The following is a 20,779-nucleotide window of genomic DNA, read 5'->3' on the forward strand; positions in this document are numbered from 1 at the left end:
TTTAATTTCAAAGAATTATTAAATTCATGAGTTTAGGACTGTATAGGAAAAACAGGCAAATGTGGCCATCGTACATAGGAATGTTTAACAAATGTTATATGTCTAAATGGCATCCCAGCATGCATCTCGTGAAGTTTAAGAGAATGCCCAGAGTAACTGAATTTTTTTTTATGATTTTACTCTGCATTCCTGGAGGTGTGATCTTTCTTTAGATAGGAAGAACTCCAGACGACATGGATTGTGGAGAATGCTATTGTTTATGACACACACACACACACACACACACACACACACACACACACACACACTCTATTGAAAGTATTGATAATACTCCCCGCACACATTTTTTTACTAGAGACAAAGATTATCTTTGTGTCCATCTATAATCACTGGTACTTGCACATGCATTTGGTTTAAGCCAATAGCTGTTATCTAAATGCTTAAGGCTGTGGGTCTGCTTATTGATTTGATAAAAATAGCTTGGCATATACAGTAGAGAGAAACATATGCGATTCTGCTACATTTCTTTTTTTTTAGGAAGCATTACATAAGCCGTAACATGTATGATATTGCATAACACATAGAGCTCACATCCACATGCTGCTAATTAGCATCTATAGTGATGGCAGCTAAGTTCATTCATTCACTTTCAAAAAGAAGTTCCTCTTATGTTTAGGCAGCCACATTATCCAAGCAAATCCCTCTTGGAATGCTTTGATTTTCTAAAGATGACACAATGCTGTCTACTAAAAGCAATGCATTTAAAACAGACCGGAACCAAATGGTTCTCCGATGTTACTGTTAGTGTTTGTTTGTTTTGGTTGGTTTGTGCTGTGCCAGTATTTCTTCCAGTTGGAACTCCAAGTATGTATGTATGTAAGTATGTATATGTATATGTATGTTTTTTTTTTATTTTTTTTTATTATTTAATAAATTAAACTATGTATGTAATTATCCATACATTTATTTATTTAAATTAATTCATTTATTTGTATTTTATTTATATATCATTTAATATTTATGTAATAAATATTTATTTAATATTTATTTGATATTTTATTTTATTTATTTTTCAGTTTTAGATTTATTTAAACTGTTCACCTAATTTTTATAAATTTTTAATCTGGCTTTTGTGTTTATTTATATGCAGGTGATCAGTGTCTAATGCTACCGTGCAGTTGTCCACATTAGGTTGATATTGGCATCAACTCCACCCTTCAACCTGAACATGATGGTTTAGTCCTGCTGTGAGGGCACAACAATGACATCCATGGTTGCCGATGGGAACCGAGGTGGCCAGTCACTGGTCCTGAAAGGAGTGGACCCTGAAACATGCATGATCGTTTTCAAAAACCACTGGGCGCAGGTACGTAATATCTTTTCTCATGTTCTCTTTGTAAATATAGACAACACTCTCTTCAACTATGCAATGCCATTTCTCTTCTGTTTTATGTACACATGATGCTATTGTTGACAAAATAAAAAACAAAACCTGTGGTGACCTCCATATGATAATTACATGTTTTCTTAATATACTTTGCTAAGGAACTCTCAGGAAAGAATGTTTTATACAGCGTATATAACTAGCAGACAGAAAATAACTGTTACTACCTGCTATACAACCTGCTTGCTACTTTTGCTTTGTGTATAATTAGATAAATTGTGTATACATAGATTTTTTTTTTTTTTTAAATCCACAAATAAATTGAAGTGGGTTGTTCCACCTCTGGTGTACAAACAAAATATTACAGAAGTTTTTTTTTTTTTTTTTTGACTTTTATATGAGTTGCAGCATCATGATAAAATAATACAATTAAAATAAATGATTTGCTTTTAAATGTTATTATTTTGTATATAATAAAATATTACATTTAAGATCATTAAAATAAGTACATTAAACTGGATTGTTTTGTAAGCTTATAAAATCCTGAACTGTTCTTAGAACAGGCAATCCTGTTGTGATGCTACACTGTGAATAAGGCTCTTGACCTCTCCTGTTGATTCAGCAGAATGCTCCAGAACATAGGAGGCATTGTTTGGGTACAGAAGACACGTTCAGGCCATTAGAGAAACTCTAAAGACAGAAATTAGGGTGGTTGTCTGAAAGCAAACTAGTATGTTTGGTAACCACATATTAAATCATTTGAATATTTTAGTTCTCAGCTGCACTAGTTAACACTTTCACTCTTTCACCTCTTCCTGCTTACTTTGCATTGATGAATGATACACTTTGTTAAGAGCAGTATGCCATTTGTCCTTACTAGCACTTCCTCTTCCTGGAGCCTTCAGGTTGTTCCTTTGCTCTGTAAATAACTAAATCTCAGTCTGATACACCTGACTGGGAGTTTTGTCGCAATGGTAATAGATCAGCACAGGGACAGAAGGCTTATTGTTTCAGTTGATCTGGATTAGTGTTTACCTACTTCTGATTCAGTTTGCATAAAATATTCCAGTATAAAAAATAATAATAACATTTAACAATAATAATAAATCTATTCATATATATATATATATATATATATATATAAATACTTTTTTTAAGAACACTTTGGGCAACTTCATACTGTAAAGAAAGTACTTTTTGTAATTTTGTTATAACATGTTAAAATTTCAAAACTTTAACTATTCTCTCCAGCTTGAATGACCTCTGATCTCTTGACATTTTCTCAGGTGGTGAAAATTCTAGAGAAGCATGACCCGCTGCGCAGTAATGCTGGTGGCCTGGGTGGAGGTCACGGTCTTGGTGGGGGTGGAGGAATCGGCAGCTTCCGTTTTGGCCCAGTCCCTGGCGATGAGGCCAGTGCTGTGCAGAACTATGTAGAACACATGCTCTTCCTCCTCATGGAGGAAGAGTGTGGTCAAAATGGAGCCATGGGGCCCATCCTGGAGTTTGTGGTGATGGAGAACGTGTTGGAGAGACTGTTTATCTGGAGTCTGAGGCGAGAATTCACAGATGATATGAAAATAGAGCAACTGAAAATGTACGAGATGCTGATTGGACAAGCCAGGCAGCCATTACTTCATCATAAACCTGTACTGAAGCCCTTGATGATGCTCCTGTCGTCCTGCTCTGGCTCTCCGTCAGGTCCGAGCTCCTCCACTGTGGATACAGAACTTGTGCTGCTTTTGAACCAGCTGTGCTGTGTCCTGGCTAAAGACCCATCAGTCCTAGAGCTGTTTTTCCATACAAGTGAGGACCAAGGAGCTGCTAATTTCCTCATCTTCTCCCTACTCATCCCTTTCATACACAGGGAAGGGTCAGTCGGACAGCAGGCCAGGGATGCACTTCTGCTAATCATGGCTCTCTCTGCTGAGAACCATGTTGTGGCCAAACACATCGCAGAGAACACCTATTTCTGTCCGGTATGAGTCTATTGTTGTAGGTCTTCCTCTTTTATTTATATACTTTCTCTATTTGTTTTCTTCTCTCTTTAAGCTACTTGGATAATCGTGAGCACTTCTGGACAGAATCCAAGTTACTGCTAAGCTGGGCTTACTTTATTTAATGCTGTGCATTGCCTAAATTACCATTTAATTAAATAGTCTTTAGGGACCCTGGTTCTTTCTGAAGTGTTGAGTGCATAAAAAGGAATTTCCATTTGGCTTGCATCCTCATTTGACCTGTTCAAAATACTGTAGTGAATCCCAGTGTAATTAAAGCTTTCAATTGTAGATGTATCTTATCGCATAGAAGAGATAAAATTCCACATCCCATATTTTTTAAAATTAAAGCCTTGTTCAGACTGTCAGTCCAAATCCTATTGTTGTGTATATCTGATTGGAATCCAATAATATTTAGCCATTGTGAACGACAAAAAATATCTTATAAAATACAGTTTTTACAAATCTGTTTTTCAAGCTACATTCATATGTAGTTTGAAATCCTCTGATTGGGTTTTGCATAGCTTTTCTGCCTATGTGACTTTTTCACAACACGTAAAATGTAAACATGTCAGACATTGTAAGAAATATGCTGAAAGTCATTGCTGCAACAAGGTTGTTGCGAAGTGCAGGTCGAGCAGAATATTACAATATACCGCTAGTCGGCCTGGTCTATACACTTCACAGTAGCAGTGAATAAAGTCATGCATGCCAGCCTTTCTGCTGGTGCCTCATAAGACTGTAGTTGTCCAGTACCATTGCCACACATTGTCATGTTGTAAGACCACATCAGTAGTTGGTGGCTTACGCAGAGTTAGGGGTGCAGTGGATCGCAGTTGATCCATGATCCGGATGGTCCAGGCCCCACAGTTCAGCAAGCATGTGATTCACGGGTTAATTGCCAAGTATAACCATCATAGAGTGAAAGTTTGTCATTTGCACATTTTGCCTTACCAATTTACACATTAAAGCAATTTTAAACCATTCAAGCACAAGAAGTGAAAGAGAACGCTGTTATCTGTGCTCCCAGCCGCACACACAGTGAGAGGCGCATTTCAATTTGATTCCTCTTTCGCGTCTCCTTTCACTTGAATGGACACACAAACACAAAATACCCGTCTCTGCTAGTATTCTTGTAAACAAAGTTGGTTATGTCTTAAGTGAATGTAAACAGTTGAGAAAGAAATAGGATGTGTATCATTATATTGGATCCGTGCATTAGGTCTTAAAGAGACAGCAGCCTATAAATACCTGCCGCTGTCTATGTCATTAATGTTAATCAAACAAATCAAAACACAGCTTTAACAAAGATTAATCTATATTTCTAATCTATGTTTGATTATTAAAGGCTAGGCTAAGAGTTTTTGCTGTGACATCAATGTGGGCTTTAAGTAATAAATGAAAAGCAAATTTATTACATTTATTACGTTTATATTATATTAATATATATTACATTTATGTTCTTTTCTAAGATTGACCAGTTTGTGGTGATTTGTTATTTACAGAATTGAATAAATAACTTTTATATTTAAAGGTGTTAACTATATTAAATGTACACTGCAAAGTGAGAACTTACAAAGGTTAATCACAATATTTTTTCTGACAATTATTTAATGAACAAAGTGCACAAAAAAATGTATGACAAATCCCTAAAACAGACTATTCATCGTCATAATCACCAAAATAGACTTTATTCCACAATCAGATGCACAAATAATCAGATTTGGACTGACAGTGTAAACATAGCCTAAGATACACAATATAGCTGTACCACTTTATTTATTTGTTTGTTTGTTTGTATTGGATTTTTATTGTGCATGCTCATTTGCCCTGTTTTTACATTTATATTACTTTTGCTGTCATCTTGTGCTCACAGAAAGTTGATCTTTAAAAATGCTAAACATTTATTAACAATGTTAAATGTAATCTTTAGTAAATTTCAAAATGAATATGCATGTTGAGATGCCTAAATTCACTTGTAACTTTTACAACTTTTTATTTTTTTTATTTTTAAATCTTTAGACCGATACGTTTTATCACTGTTAAAACTTTAAAAAAAATGAATGCTTATTGGTATTGGCTGAATTTTAAAATCCATAAAGACAGCTTATTAACTTGGGCCAAATAATGTTAAATGGGACAGAACAATAAAAACAAAGAAAACCAGAACTGAATGTACGCATACTGTATACAGTACGTCATCATCACCATCATTATATGAACTAGCAAACCCTAAAGAAATATGCTCATTATAACTTGGCCTATAAATGTCATGAGCATGAATAACACTTTTGAGTCATTTTATCTGGCTGTTTATGAAATCACGATGAAATCCAGTCAATGAAGCCAACAGGACAGTCAAACTGGTTAAATCTTTCGTGAATGCCTGGATTTGTTTCTGAATATTATACAATTTTCATTTTGAATATCTGCCACCGTGGGCCCTGTCAGGGCATCCAGCGGCACAGTATGTGCTTATGTAAAGTCATTAGAGATAATTGCATAATCTGTTACACCATGGACGAGTACCCTTCTTGCTAAGATGACATCACCCTGAACTTCAATAGAGTCTGGCAGCAGACATGTACTATCTCAGCCTCGCATGCACTCTCAGCCCTTTTTGACCTCACATGCATCTGCCAGTAAATGAAGCCAGGAAGCATAAAACTAAAGATTGTTGTGCTATTACATAATGATGCTCTTTCTTCAAATGTTTACATGTTTGAATTATTTGGCTATTAAATTTACTCAATATTCATACATTAGAAACCTGGGATCCACTAAAGCAGCAGTGCTCATCAATAATTCATCCATTTATGTTTTCTTATTGATTTCAGTGCCAGCAAAAGAAAGTACTGTCAGGTTGTTCCCAGGTGATTTTTATGTTTGCACATGAATGAAATGGAGTAACACATGTAATTTGTTTTGATAAAGGTTTTGGCTACAGGTCTGAGTGGGCTTTACTCATCTTTGCCTACCAAGTTAGATGTACCAAGTGAGGAGTGGCACTGTCTGCATCGTGAAGACTGGCAGCAGCTGCCCGCTCTTGTGCAGTTTCTTAACTCCCTGGAGTTCTGCAATGCTGTCATACAGGTTTGTGCTAGTGCTACTTCATTTCTAGTTTATTCTTCCTGGAAGATTCTAGTGATCCTGAAGACCTTATTCAGCTAGTGTGTTTAATTTGGCTAGAGCTCTACTTTGCTTGAAGATGGCCCTACAGAAACAGTCCTGGACACCCCTGGTCTGTAGCAAAAATGTACTATCAATTTACAATCAGACACAAGACTTTAGGAAGAATGTTTGCAAAATGTGCAGAGGAAGTTTATGTCAGGAGACAAAGGTTGAGCCTTTAAATAAACGTTATAGGGCCCTTATCTTTATGTGCCAAGTAGATTACAGGAAGTAAAAACACATTTATATAGTGCAAATGTATCTCATTTTAGCTTTGCTTTGTGTGCAGGTGGCCCATCCTTCCATCAGAGACCAGCTGGTTGGCTACATCCATAATGGTTTTCTGGTACCTGTTCTAGCACCAGCATTACACAAGGTTAGTGAGCCATGAGACATTTTTTTTTCTAGATCTGACAGCTAATATAAATAAGATCTGATTTCAAACAACCTAATCTTATGTAGCTGACGCTTGAAGAGGTGATGACCACAACAGCATACCTGGACCTGTTCATACGCAGTGTTTCTGAACCTGCATTACTGCACACCTTCCTCAGCTTCATTCTGCTCCATCGCCATGACAATGTACATATTTTGGATACACTAGTCAGCCGTATCAATACTCCCTTTCAGGTAACCACAGTTTTATCCTGAATTTCAGCCATTTACATTAAACAATCTCAAAAAAGGGCAACTGAACTACTGTTAGTAACACAGGCTACAAAAGTATTAAAGGGTTAGTTCACCCAAAAATAAAAATTCTGTCAATCATGCACCCTCATGTTATTCCTCACCCAAAAGACTTTTGTTCATCTTTGAAACTGAAATTAAGATATTTTTAACAAAACTTCTGAGATTTCTGTCCCACCATTAAAAGTTAATTCCACCAAAACATTCAAGTTTCAAAGAGTTCATGAGACATAATAAAAGTGATCCATATGAATCAAGCTGTTTATTCCAAGTCTTCTGAAGAGACACAATCAATTTATATAATAAACAGATTTAAGTTATGCTTTTATTCACATATAAGAATTGATCTATGCACATACAGAGCACATCAAACAGGTAAATGGCAGGTACCATACTTGCATAACTTGCAAGAACAAATCTCATTGTTTATTGCGGAAGCTCAGGCATGCTTGTATGACACACAAGAAAAACCTCATTAGTCCTCACGCTCATTGATTATTTCATTTGTTCAATATCTTAATTTTTGTTTTGAAGATGAACAAAAGTCTTATGAGTTTGGAATGACATGAGTGTGACTAATGATTTTTGTGTGAACTACCCTTTTAAGAAGTGGTTGGTAGATTGGGTAGAGGAACGAAGGTAAATGTTCTCCAATTGCAGACTCTTTCTAATACATGGGACTAATATTTGAAGTCAAATATTAGTTTTCACAAGCATGTGTATTCAAACAGAACGCCCTATGGCACTGAGCCTCAAGCATCCTCTTAGTCATGATAAAGTCAACTTAACTAAGATTAATATGAAATAATGTTTTGCATCAATTAGATTATTGCTTTTAAATATGCAGTGTCTTCATTAAGCTGTGTTTTGTAGTACTGTGTTTTTTATAGGCTGTGCTTTTGTTCTAGCTTGGCACTGTATCTCTGGCTCTGTTCCGCACTCTCATTGGCTTATATTGTGAGGATGTCATGCTCCAGTTGATTTTTAAGTGAGTATACTTCTGTAGACCCTTCATGTTTATTTACTCATTTGGTGTATTTCTGACAAGATTTTCATCATATGTGTTTGAAATATTCTCAAAGGCTATGTTCAGACTGCAGGCAAATATGGTCTTATGGTAAGTGGTCAGAACCTAAATCTTTTCGATTCTGATTTGGGCCACTTCCTTATGTGGTCCTAAACCAGATACAGGTCAGATGATTTGCCATGTGACCTTAGTCTGAACAGTCATATCAGAATTTATGCAACTTTTACATCACTTTAGATCGATGTTTGTCACAATTTTGTACTGATGAGAGGCATTCCAAAGATTTTACATATCGGTAGTTCTTTGGTCACTCTGTAAATTTGGAAGACCACAGCAAAGTTAGTCAGTGAGCTGTTCTAAGTATTACAGTGATGGAAAAACCTGAGGGAAAACTGTATGAGTAAATCTCCTCATCCTCGTCTGCGTCCTCCTTATGTCTTCCACTGCACCTCACCTTATAAATGAATGCGTAAACATTGACTTCCATGTTTACTTCTGTATGACTGTGTGCCGTCTTTGTTATTGTTCTTTTGCACATGTGGGTCAGTTTAGGACTGTGATCAGTTCACACTCAAATCTGATATTGGCCACATTTAAAAAAATAAATAAATAAATAATGTGAACAGCCACACAAAGATACAGATCTGAGCAAGAAAACAGAATTGAACACTAAGACTTGCAGTGTGAATGTAGCCATAGTCTCGGTGTTGGTCATGTGACATGTTAATCACTTTCCATTTTGGGTGTAGCTTCCTAAAGTGCATTTCTTGTGGCACTATAAGCAGTCTCTCTCCTTCTCCAACAGGTACCTGATCCCCTGTAACCATATGATGTTGAGTCAGCGTAGAGTCCTGAGAGAGAGAGACTGTTACTCTGTATCAGCTGCCAAGTTTCTAGCCCTTACACCCTCCTGCTGCTCTCCAGAGATCATCCCCCCTCCACTTAGACAACTGGATTCCATCCTGTGGTCAAAAGTCACTGATGGCTCCCATTCAGGAACAATAGGTATAATGTCGTTTTATTACTTCCTTGTTGAACAGTTTGCCATTTCATGTCATTTGAGTTTGCAGTGTGCATAATGTGTAATTTTAAGAACAAAACATTTAAAATCATATAAGGACCTAGATCATGGGTGTCCAATCTTGCTCCTGGAGGGCCACTGCCCTGCGATATAGCTTCAACCCCAATTAAACACCTGAACCTGCTAATTTAAGGTCTTCAGGATGATAGAAACTTTCAGGCAGGAGCAAGTTGGAGCTGAACTGTCCATGGCATTGGCCCTCCAGGAGCAAGAAGTGGACACTCCTGTCCTAGATTAATGCATAGCCTTTGAATTACTTCGAAAAAACGACTTTAACAATTACCACTTCTGAGTTTCAGTGTCAAAAGTGAGACAACATGATTTCATGCATCCATTTGTATTGGTCTCCACAAAATTTGTTGACTTGATCAAAATTGGTTCAGATAACTGTACTCGAATTGCTCTGTGGGCTGTTTGTAGCCTGAAATGCCATTCATGTCTCAGTGACTTCCGTCTTATGAATTAAATCTGCAACATACTTCACTGCATCAACTTAATTTCTTCATTCCAGACTATGTAATCCGCTTATGTCTGTGCCTGTTATTAAAGGGTTTACAAGCTAATAGAAATTCCAGAGCACTACTTTTGTAAGGATTAGTTTTTGTAAGAAGGAGGTCATGAAACATAATGAGATGTGTATTAACAACACTTTTAATATTGCTTGTATATCTTCCTCTAGAATCAAAGGAGGTCCTATCAGAGGAGGACGACTGTGGTAACTCCTGTGTCATTGGCTCAGAGATCTATCTGGATGTCAGTTACCTGCACTATTTGTATGATGCACAAAACAGCATCAGTCACTGTATGCGAGCATGCCGTGTGTGGTCCGCCCCATACGACGGTGAGAACCCTCCTCCAGAAGAATACCAGCGTAGTACCTTGGAAGAAGCAGGTAGGACTCGGCCACCAATTAACAGCAGGAAAACCCCAAATCAGAAGCATCGCTCCGGTCCGCCCCTCAAAGATCTCACTGCTACTCCTGGATTGCTGGAGCTGGAGTGGGATGATAGTTATGATGCTTGTCCAACACAATTGCATCCAGAGGAAGATCAGGAGACTCGTCCCATCGTGGAAGAACCCCCAAAGCACATTCAAGAACTAAGGAGAACTGCTATTATGATTGTGAAGGGCTCTTACATTGAAGAATCTGAGTTCCAGAATGATGTTATGGTCTATGACCTGGTAGCTCAGAAGGATGCCCATGACTCTGGTAACAACAATAATGTCTCGTCCAAACCTTCTGAAGCAGCAGAGCAGGAGGTGTTAGATGGACCAGTAACTGATCAAAAGACTACAAATTCAGAATCTTCAATGAGCAATGGCTTGAGCTCCCCAATAAATGAAATGGACAGTCAAAAGAAAGGGTCACAATCAGACCAGAAGCCAGAGGGCCCAGAAGGGGAAGACCTCGTAGCCCAGTATGAGGAACTGATTAGAACTCTGGGAGCACAACCTAGTAGTCCAGCAAAAGCAGACAGTGAACTCAAGAGTCCTACAGACCTCATGGATGATGAGGAAGATGAGATAGACTTTAACTCTTTCTCACCAGAGACACCAGAGACAGAAAATTTGCTGTCTCCGTTTGGAACCAAACCACGCAGTGGGAGCAAGGGTCATGCTGCGCCTTTTACAGGTCAGAAAACATATTTTGCTAACTTGGAATTCTTTTACATTTTGTTTTTCTTGCACTTTGTTTCATCACAGTGGCTGTTTGAAATTTCCCCCTATACCCTTAGGTAGTGCACTATTTGAGGTGATGGCCATTAGTAGTGGTGTCCGAAACTATAGTGGACATTATCGAGTGCACTCATTTAATTCCATAATGCACTTCAATAACGTGTATACAACTAATGTACACTATACGGCAAGCCTTTCAAGAATATCTATGCACTGCGAGCATGCGGTGAATGAATTCCCACTTTGCACCAGAAGAGGACGTCCATAGCACTTCCGGCGCACGCTCGGTGTCCAAATTTGCTCACTTTTTTTCATTCACTCATTCAGTGGACTAATCTAGGAAATAGTTAATGAGGGCTTATGGGGTGATTTTTGGATACAGCCAGGGCCAATTTTTTGTTCTATACCCAAATCAAACACACCTGAAGCAGGGAATACATGGACTACTAGCATACTGAACAGCACATTAATGTATATTGCCTGCTCATTTAAAGAAATTGTGTGTAAAACAGTATGCAGTATGCTATAATTTCAGCGGTACTATGCTTCTGATGTCACATGACCTAACTGTTTAACTCAACAAGTGGTATCTAGATGCCATTTACGCAATCATTTTACATTTGCATGGCAGTCATGAGTCAAGAAAGATTTTATTATTTTTACTATAAATGGAAGGTTAAAGTCGAGTGCATTGCATTGTGGGACCCAATATCTCATAAAGTGTTAGCTGTAGTTTAATGTTTTGTATGATATTTAGGTTTGTGTTGTTTCATTCCTGTGTTTTTTGAGTTCCACTCTTCTTGTCTCTATTAGGGCCGTTTGTGAGTGTACTGCTGTCTCGTCTAGAAAACATGGCGAGTAACTCTCTCCATGTGAACCTGCTTCTGACCGGCATCCTGGCTCAGTTAGCTGCTTACCCTCAGCCCCTGCTGCGCTCCTTCCTTCTCAACACAAACATGGTTTTCCAGCCCAGCGTCCGCTCACTATACCAGGTACTGAAGTACATCCAGTGTCTGATCTACTTGTATACACATATCTGTTCTTACATGTTTTGACATGGACAGTAAGGCAATATTTCTGGCCCTTTTTTTATTTTTTTTATATATTTTATTTATTTATTTATTTATTTATTTATAAAGATTTTTAGCAGCTAGAGGGTCAGGTCTGAATAAATGAAGTCGAGTGATTTTTGAGTGTTTTATGTATGCAGGTCAGTTTAGAAATGTCACCTGTTCATACCATTGTCTAATGTGGGGCACATTTAAGAGCTCATGTGAACATTGCCTTGGATTTAAGGGATAAAAATTTAGATTTGGGCCACATTCAGCTGTGGTGTGAATGTAACCTTTGTCTCTATAACTCTAATATTATACAAATGCACAAACCAGCTAAAACAACATCATTGGCACATCTCAGAAAGAAAGTGCCAAGTTTTTGTACTCAATACTTTTTTAGATTTGCCCTTTGTCAGTATAGGAGTGTCTCTCCAAAATGGGCATGGAGTCCTCAAAATCTCAGTGAAATGGCTATTAGCTGAGCAGCATGATCATCTTGCTGTCTGATACATAATTCTAGAGGTGTGAATCTTCGTTTGCATCACAATTCAATGCGATTACGATTCAGAGGGTAAGGATTAGATTGTATAATTATTCTCGATGCATCTTTTCCTCCAGTTCTTTAGCGTGAATAACACATTGAGATCTTTTTTCGTGGCTTATTGCGCTTTACTGCTTTTAACACCAAGTGTATACCGCACTTTATTTTCTTATTTATGCATATTCTTTTTTCTAAAAACCAAAACGTGACCAAATATCTAAGTAGTTGGGTACATTATCTGCGAACATCAGATGCAAGTGATTTGCTTCAGAAGGACATGCACAACTTTTTTTTTACTAATATATAATAAGAGTACTTTAATTACAATGAAACAGTATATTAATATGTATGATAGGCCGATTTAATTACATTTTTTAAAAATGGATTCTTTTGTTTTTATGCATTGATGCATCGCGATTTGTAAAAACGATTATTTTCCATAGCTCTACATAATTCAGTAGAGTGTTATTTGTAAACGAGTAAATAAACTGAATTATACTTTGTTTCCTATCATTAAAAGCAGGTACATTTAAATACATGGGGCAAACAGATGCTTTCTCAACCCATTTCAAAAGCTTTTGTCTTGCTATTCTACGTCACATTGCATTGATCAGCATGTCTTTGAGAGGCATGTGTTAGATCTGTTGCTTCATTTGTATATCAGCAGACACAAAGATGTGCTTTGACACAAAGCCTTTACCTTGTTTAAGACCTGTTCACACCAACACAAATGTTCGGCACAAATTTGGTACAGTTTTCACATTTCATTTGTCTGTTCAATTGAGTGTTTTTTTTTTTTTTTTGTTTGTTTTTTAAGAACTGAATGAAAATGCAAAATAAGTCTCTGACAGTAGGTGCCACTTATAGAAAAGCAGAAATATAGTGGTAGACAAGGGCAGCAATGCACAGTTTTCCATTTCTGACACCCGCTTGTCATAAAGAATGAAAGTTAAACTGTATTTACACCAACTACAAGAGTACTGAGACAAGAGAACCAGTTCCAGAAACAGACCATTACAACTGGTTTTTAGTTTTAGATGATCCAGTCACTTTTCATTGGATTTCAAGGGGAGGGTTTCTGAGTTCTTTTCTCCTAAATATTACTAAACAAGTGTAATATTTCAAGCAGAAATCTGTTATTTCCATGAAGTACATGAATTTACAGAACTTCAGATGTGCTTTGCATGATCATAGTCACTGCATGTTGGTAATGGACATAATGAGGATATTCCATGAAGTGGTTTGAGTGATTCAATCACAATGTTTTGGACCATGTTTACAACTGTATATAGCACTGTCAACTTGTGATGGATCACCTCAAACAGATTTTAATATCAGGTGTAAACGTGATCATTACTCATTACTCATTACTCATTACTCAGTGATCATTAATACACTGTATTAAAAGGAGAGTGTGGAATCTGTTTATTCATTAATTTCCCTCTCCCTTCTTGCCTTTCCATTTTAATTTTGTAGGTACTGGCCTCAGTGAAGAACCAGATAGAGCAGTGGTCAGCGAATAATAAAGACTTCCCTGAGCTCCTCACAGCTGCTCAGCACTGCTTATTGGCCAGAGAGAGTTCACTAAGAGGTCAGAGTATGTTCATATCCTTTCAGTCATGTTGTTTTATATTTAATACATGATGTATCAAAGCTTAATAAACACAAAACTGTTTTATGAACGATCGAAATGTACAGTAAATGTTTCATAAACATGCTCCTGTGTCAGCAGACTGTTTTCTGAAGAAGACAGTTGCACACAACAGGTGTACTGTAGCTTATCCACAGGGTCTGTAATCATGAAAATAATCAAGAGAAAAAAACACTAAAATTAACTGTATAGGGGTTATTAACTGTATCTGAGCAAAGTTGACGACGGGTTAGCTAAGGTTAGTAGCTAGCTAAGATTTTGAATTGAAAGTCCAATTGTTTTGTGTTTCATAATTTTATTTATTTATTTATTTATTTATTTATTTATTTTACCTTTATTGTTTTGCTATTGTTTTACTCGCATATTGCTGAAAAGCCAATAATAATATTTTTAATAGCAGGTTCAGTCATGGTAGCCTTCCCCATATGGTGTGATTATATTATATTATATTATATTATATTATATTATATTATAGTGACACTAAAGACTGGAGTAATGATGCTGAAAATTCAGCTTTGCCATGACTGGAATAAATTACATTTTAAAATGTATAAAATGGAAAACGGATATTTTAAATTGTAATAATATTTTACAGTATTACTGTTTTATAATCTTACGATTTCAAACTTTTGAATTATATAATATAATATATAGACCTGTGAAAGAACCTGTGCTCTGATTTACACACTTTGTTTTACTTTAAGTTATTTTTTTTTTTTTTATATTAAAGTCATTTTTCTCAGTTCCAGGGGTGCATAGCTGCAGTTTTTTTTTTTTTTTTTGTATGGCAATATAAACTGCTTCATCTCCTTCATTTGACCTTGTTCAGTTACTTATCTTTTTATAGGTTTGAATGATAGGCGTTATGAGAATGTTTATGAATTGTACAATGACTTTTTTTTTTTTTTCCATTTCAATCTAGACTCTCAGAGTCCACAGACTGGAGATTGGCTCCATGGTTCTGAAGCAGACAGAATTAAGAAGAACCAAATCCAACCTAAAACTGTGGTTCCCCTAAACAAAACTGAGGTATATGCCACAGTTCTTTTCACAGAGTTCCTAAAAGAACTGGCAGCCATTGCACAAGAACACTCCATCCTTTCTCATCTCCCCACAGAGCAGTAGCCTTTGATTCTGATTGTTTGTTGTTATTGTTTCCAGGAAACTTTTGACATTTTGAATGAATTTTAGTTGAAAGTTTTTTTTTTTTTTTTTTTTTTTTCCTTCCTTCAGCGTGTTTTTGTCTGTTGTGTGAACAGTCTTTGCACTTGAATCATTTATTTATGCATTACCAAGCCTCATTTCCCAGTACCCACAGTTACACACATATCATCACTCATAAGCGTCACCTGCCATAAGGCAGTGAATTGATGTGCCTTCACTTCATAAAAGTCACTTACAGACACAAAATGCTGGACAATGCCTAACTGAAACTTCAGGCCAAAACCAAAGAGTGACGGCTATACAGCCATTGATCATTAAGAGGTGACGGGGCATTAGACATTAATAACAACACTTGACTACTGAATGCTCTGCAGACTGTTCAGTGATGCTGATGTCTTTTGCTGGATTGTTCTCTTGATGGCCTTATACTAATAGTGCCTATTTCTTTAGTCCTTAATTTTCAACATTGTACAGTTTTCTATACAGTAAACATACTTTGTAAACCTGGTCACTGGCCGTTTTATACAACTGACCAAATGACCTGTAGAATTGCGTGATTTTGAGAAACAATTCTTATACAGTTGTTCAGGTTCCTTGTAGAGCATCACTGATATTAACTTAGTAACTTTCACATTGTACTAAGTTGATAAAGAACATTTTTGAAACTAGCAACACGCCTACTTGTTAATCAGGATGTGTCTTTCTTTAGTTGGGTAAGATATTCACTACCATTCAAAACTTTGGGGTCAGTAAGATATTTTTATTTTTATTTTATAGAAATGAATATATATATATACAGTCAAACCAAAATTTATTCAGACACCTTAAACATTTCATTCATTAATACAGTTTTTTTTCACTATAGTTTAAAAAAATGATAATAAAATATGACAAGATCTCAGAGTTAAACTGTATCAGAAAAAATCTATCTTAATTATGTCAGATAACACTTAAGCAAAACATGGTCAGGTCAAAGTGTCTGAATAATTTTTGGTTCCAAATTTTACTGGTAGCCCACTGTATGAAGAATTTTTGGGTATAATATGTCACAGTTTACTTGATTTTGCTATCCTCAGTTTCATAAATAAACTAATATTGTCCTGCACCCACTAGTAAAAATATATCAAAAATATCAAATGTCTGAATAATTTTTGGTTTGACTGTATATATACTTTTATTTAGCAAGGATTCATTAAATTAATCAAAAGTGACAGTAAAGACTTAAATTGGTACAAAAAAAATATTTAAAATAAATGCTGTTTTTTTTTTTTTTTTTTTTACTTTAAATTCATCAAATAATCCTGAAAAATACATCACCGTTTCCATGAAAATATTAAGAAGAGCAACTGTTTTCAACATTGATAATAATAGTAATAATAATAAATGTTACTTGAGTACAAAATCAGCATATCAGAATGATTTCTGAAGGATCACGTGACACTGAAGACTGAAGTAATGATGCTAAAAATTCAGCTTTGTCATCACAGAAATTTTTCTGTATTTATGATCAAATAAATGCAGCATTGGAGAGCATAAGAGACTTCTTTCAAATGCATTAAAAAAACCTTACCAACACCAAACTTTTGAACGATAGTGTATTAAAACTATTTTAGAGTGGCATAAATGATTTAAGACATTGCCTATTTATTATTATTATTATTATTATTATTATTATTTTTATGTTGAATCCCCAATTACTTTGTTTGCATGGCCTCTGAAAATGGTCATGAATGGCACTGATTTTGTTGAAACACAATCAGAAAGACTATGCATGTACATCACATATTTTAAATGTATATAAGAAAGCAATTGATATACAATTCCAGTGTATCTAAACACCCTATATGCAAAAGAGAAAGTGTCCTTTAGTATAAAAGAAGTTGCCTTGATTTGAAAGTATTTTTACAGTTTGCAGATGTCATGTTATATACATCAAAACACAATGAACAACGCTCAATAAAGTTCACCAGATTCCTGAGCACACTGGTTTTTAGTACAAACTGATAGTTGCTAATGCACCATAAGCAGTTGATTATGAACATTGGTGGTTATGCTTTAAATAGTTTTACGAAAAAAGTAAAATTTTAAATTTACAATATTGACATATTATTTGAATAAATGCCTTAAACATATTCAGTTTTTTTTTTTTTTTTTTTTTTTGAAGGTAGATGTTTTGCTTTCTCTCTCGTACAAATTGTTAATCAAAACCTGATTACCAAACATCCTGAGGCCACAATGTAGCTTGTCAGTCCAAAGATATTTATATGCAGTTTTATGTAACGTAGGTGACCTTTTTATAGGGGGTGAACAAGTGATAGGTTAGAAATTCTAGATTAAATTGCCTTTACTGGTGGTAAGCATTACTTAAATTGTACAGTTCTATATGTCTTGATTGTAAAAAGAAATGCTGAATCTGTAGAAATGTCACCAGCTCATATTTTCACCTTCTCCTGTTTTACTTTCAGACAGGAAACTTAAACATTTTCTGTGTGTGTCAAATGGCAATAGTTTGTATGTCGGAAATGTATAAGGCATGACGTCTTGAATAAAGACATCTCTCATCCACTAACAGAACTTTGAACTGATGTATGAGTGAGTGGGCAATTGTCAATAACAATAACATTGTCAATCTTCATTGCTTTATATATATATATATATATATATATATATATATATATACATATACATATACATATACATATATATACATACATATATATATATATATATATATATATATATATATATATATATATATATATATATATATATATATATATATATATATATATATATATATATATATATATATACAGTGCTCAGCGTAAATGAGTACACCCCCTTTGAAAAGTAACATTTTAAACAATATCTCAATGAACACAAAAACAATTTCCAAAATGTTGAAAAGACTAAGTTTAATATAACATCTGTTTAACTTATAACATGAAAGTAAGGTTAATAATGTAACTTAGATTACACATTTTTCAGTTTTACTCAAATTAGGGTGATGCGAAAAATAAGTACACCCCACAACAAAAACTACTACATCTAGTACTTTGTATGGCCTCCATGATTTTTAATGACAGCACCAAGTCTTCTAGGCATGGAATGAAGAAGTTGGCAACATTTTGCAACATCTATCTTTTTCCATTCTTCAAGAATGACCTCTTTTAGAGACTGGATGCTGGATGGAGAGTGATGCTCAACTTGTCTCTTCAGAATTCCCCATAGGTGTTCGATTGCGTTCAGATCAGGAGACACTGAATCACTTTCACCCTGTTCTTCTTCAGAAATCCAACAGTGGCCTTAGATGTGTGTTTAAGATCATTGTCATGTTGGAAAAGTGCACGACGACCAAGAGCACGGAGTGATAGTAGCATCTTCTCTTTCAGTATAGAGCAGTACATCTGTGAATTCATGATGCCATCAATGAAATGGAGCTCCCCGACACCAGCAGCACTCATGCAGCCCCACATAAGGACACTGCCACCACCATGTTTCACTGTAGGCACCATGCATTTTTCTTTGTATTCCTCACCTTTGCGACGCCATACAGTTTTGAAGCCATCAGTTCCAAAAACATTCATCTTGGTCTCATCACTCCAGAGTATAGAGTCCCAGTAGTCTTCATCTTTGTCAGCATGGGCCCTGGCAAACTCCAGGTGGGCTTTTTTTTGCCTGGGCTTTAGGAAAGGCTTCTTTCGTGGACGGCACCCATGCATGCCATTCCTCTGCAGTGTACGCCGTGTTGTATCACGGGAAATAGTCACCGCCGTTTGGCTTTCTACTTCTTTAGATAACTGCAGTGAACCTGCATGCCGATTTTCTTCAACCCTTCTCATCAGAAGACGCTCCTGTTGAGGTGTTAACTTCCGTGGAAGACCTGGATGTCTCTGTGAGATGGATGCAGTTCCATCTTTTTTTTAAATGTTTGTACCACTTTTGCTACAGTATTCTGACCGATAAGTAAAGTTTTGCTGATCTTCTTGTAGCCTTCACCTTTCGGGTGAAATTATTTTAAAGAAATTATTTTCTTTCTCAGGTCTTGTGACATTTCTCTTCCATGTGGTGCCATTGCTGACGGCATGAAATGGAAAGGGGTTTTAACACCCTTTTATAGTCAACTGTCTGCTGGACACCTGTGTAATGAATAATTAGACTCACCTGTGGTTGAATTCTTGTTAAATTAGACATTTGTAGTCTAAAATTTAGCTTTGCTCCAGAGACTTTCAGTGGGGTATACTCATTTTTGCATCACCCTAATTTGAGTAAAAATGAAAAATGTGTAATCTAAGTTATAACATGAAAGTAAGGTTAATAATATAAGTTAAACAGATGTTATATTAAACTTAGTCTTGTCAACATTTTGGAAATTGTTTTTGTTTTCATTGAGATATTGTTTAAAATGTTACTTTTCAAAGGGGGTGTACTCATTTACGCTGAGCACTGTACATAGATAGATAGATAGATAGATATATATCTATCTATCTTAGCAAAAAAAGTGTAGATATTTGTATTAAATAAAATAACAACTGAGATGTAAACTGAACAGATTTCACAGACCTTTCAAATTAAATTTGTCAAATTTTTCAAATTAAGTATGATGACCATGGCACTTAGATGATTCATAGGTCTAGAAATAATTGTGTGTGAAATTCATGCTCCACCAGAGGGTGCTAGTTACTCATGACATAAGTATACTTTACAGACCACCATCAAGTTATCATCAGAGCTGGGTAGATTACTTACTGATTCCCAATTACATGACAAAAATTGTAGCTAGTTATGTAATACATTACATTACACATTTAAGGTAATATAATCTGACTACTTTTTGATTAGTTATAGGTAACTTTTGACCTAACTCGTTTATCACATTGATTTTAATAGGATACATTGATAAATAAAGTTTTTGATATAAAACTTATTATTGACTTAACTTATTAATGTAAAATCTCAGGGTTTATTTCAAGTAAATATATTAGGTCAATGAGGTTCAGCTGACAAAAAAGTGAGGGGAATCCCTGCATTGCATGCAAGTATGAAATGACATGAATTTGTACATTTTAATGGATTTGAAAGGCAAAAGACAGTAATACATAGTTAAATGATTCACTCGGTGGCAAGTCAAATACTATTGTGTTCATCAGGAGTTGATTTAGATATGCAATGTTGAAATGCTGAGAAAATGTGAAATGATTTCTGCAAATCAAGTGATCAAATGCTGTGGGTCTCAGTTTTCAGTAGAAGGCACATGACTAGTGACTGGTCTGTGTGTGCAATTACACAAACCTGGAAGACTTTCTAAAAGTATATAAGCAGTAGGCTTTTTTTAGAAAGGAAA

The 20,779-nt window shown here is 35.6% G+C and overlaps 1 protein-coding gene across 2 annotated transcripts in view; it reads left to right on the forward strand.

Annotated features, from left to right (window-relative positions):
• Window positions 1–18,025, forward strand: part of fhip1aa (FHF complex subunit HOOK interacting protein 1Aa) — a 32,914-nt gene extending 14,889 nt beyond the window's left edge. For both annotated transcript variants that reach the window (XM_051906574.1, XM_051906583.1), the window contains 11 exons: window positions 1,151–1,366; window positions 2,671–3,363; window positions 6,316–6,474; window positions 6,842–6,928; window positions 7,015–7,182; window positions 8,148–8,227; window positions 9,072–9,271; window positions 10,027–10,980; window positions 11,838–12,016; window positions 14,097–14,211; window positions 15,194–18,025. In XM_051906574.1, coding sequence (XP_051762534.1) covers window positions 1,262–1,366; window positions 2,671–3,363; window positions 6,316–6,474; window positions 6,842–6,928; window positions 7,015–7,182; window positions 8,148–8,227; window positions 9,072–9,271; window positions 10,027–10,980; window positions 11,838–12,016; window positions 14,097–14,211; window positions 15,194–15,396 — 2,943 coding nt within the window. In that variant the 5' untranslated portion in view covers window positions 1,151–1,261 and the 3' untranslated portion in view covers window positions 15,397–18,025. The remainder of the gene's footprint in view (window positions 1–1,150; window positions 1,367–2,670; window positions 3,364–6,315; window positions 6,475–6,841; window positions 6,929–7,014; window positions 7,183–8,147; window positions 8,228–9,071; window positions 9,272–10,026; window positions 10,981–11,837; window positions 12,017–14,096; window positions 14,212–15,193) is intronic.
• The last annotated feature ends 2,754 nt before the right edge of the window (window positions 18,026–20,779 follow it).

Source organism: Ctenopharyngodon idella, chromosome 1 (genome assembly GCF_019924925.1).
Source record: "Ctenopharyngodon idella isolate HZGC_01 chromosome 1, HZGC01, whole genome shotgun sequence".
Lineage (NCBI taxonomy): Eukaryota > Metazoa > Chordata > Actinopteri > Cypriniformes > Xenocyprididae > Ctenopharyngodon > Ctenopharyngodon idella.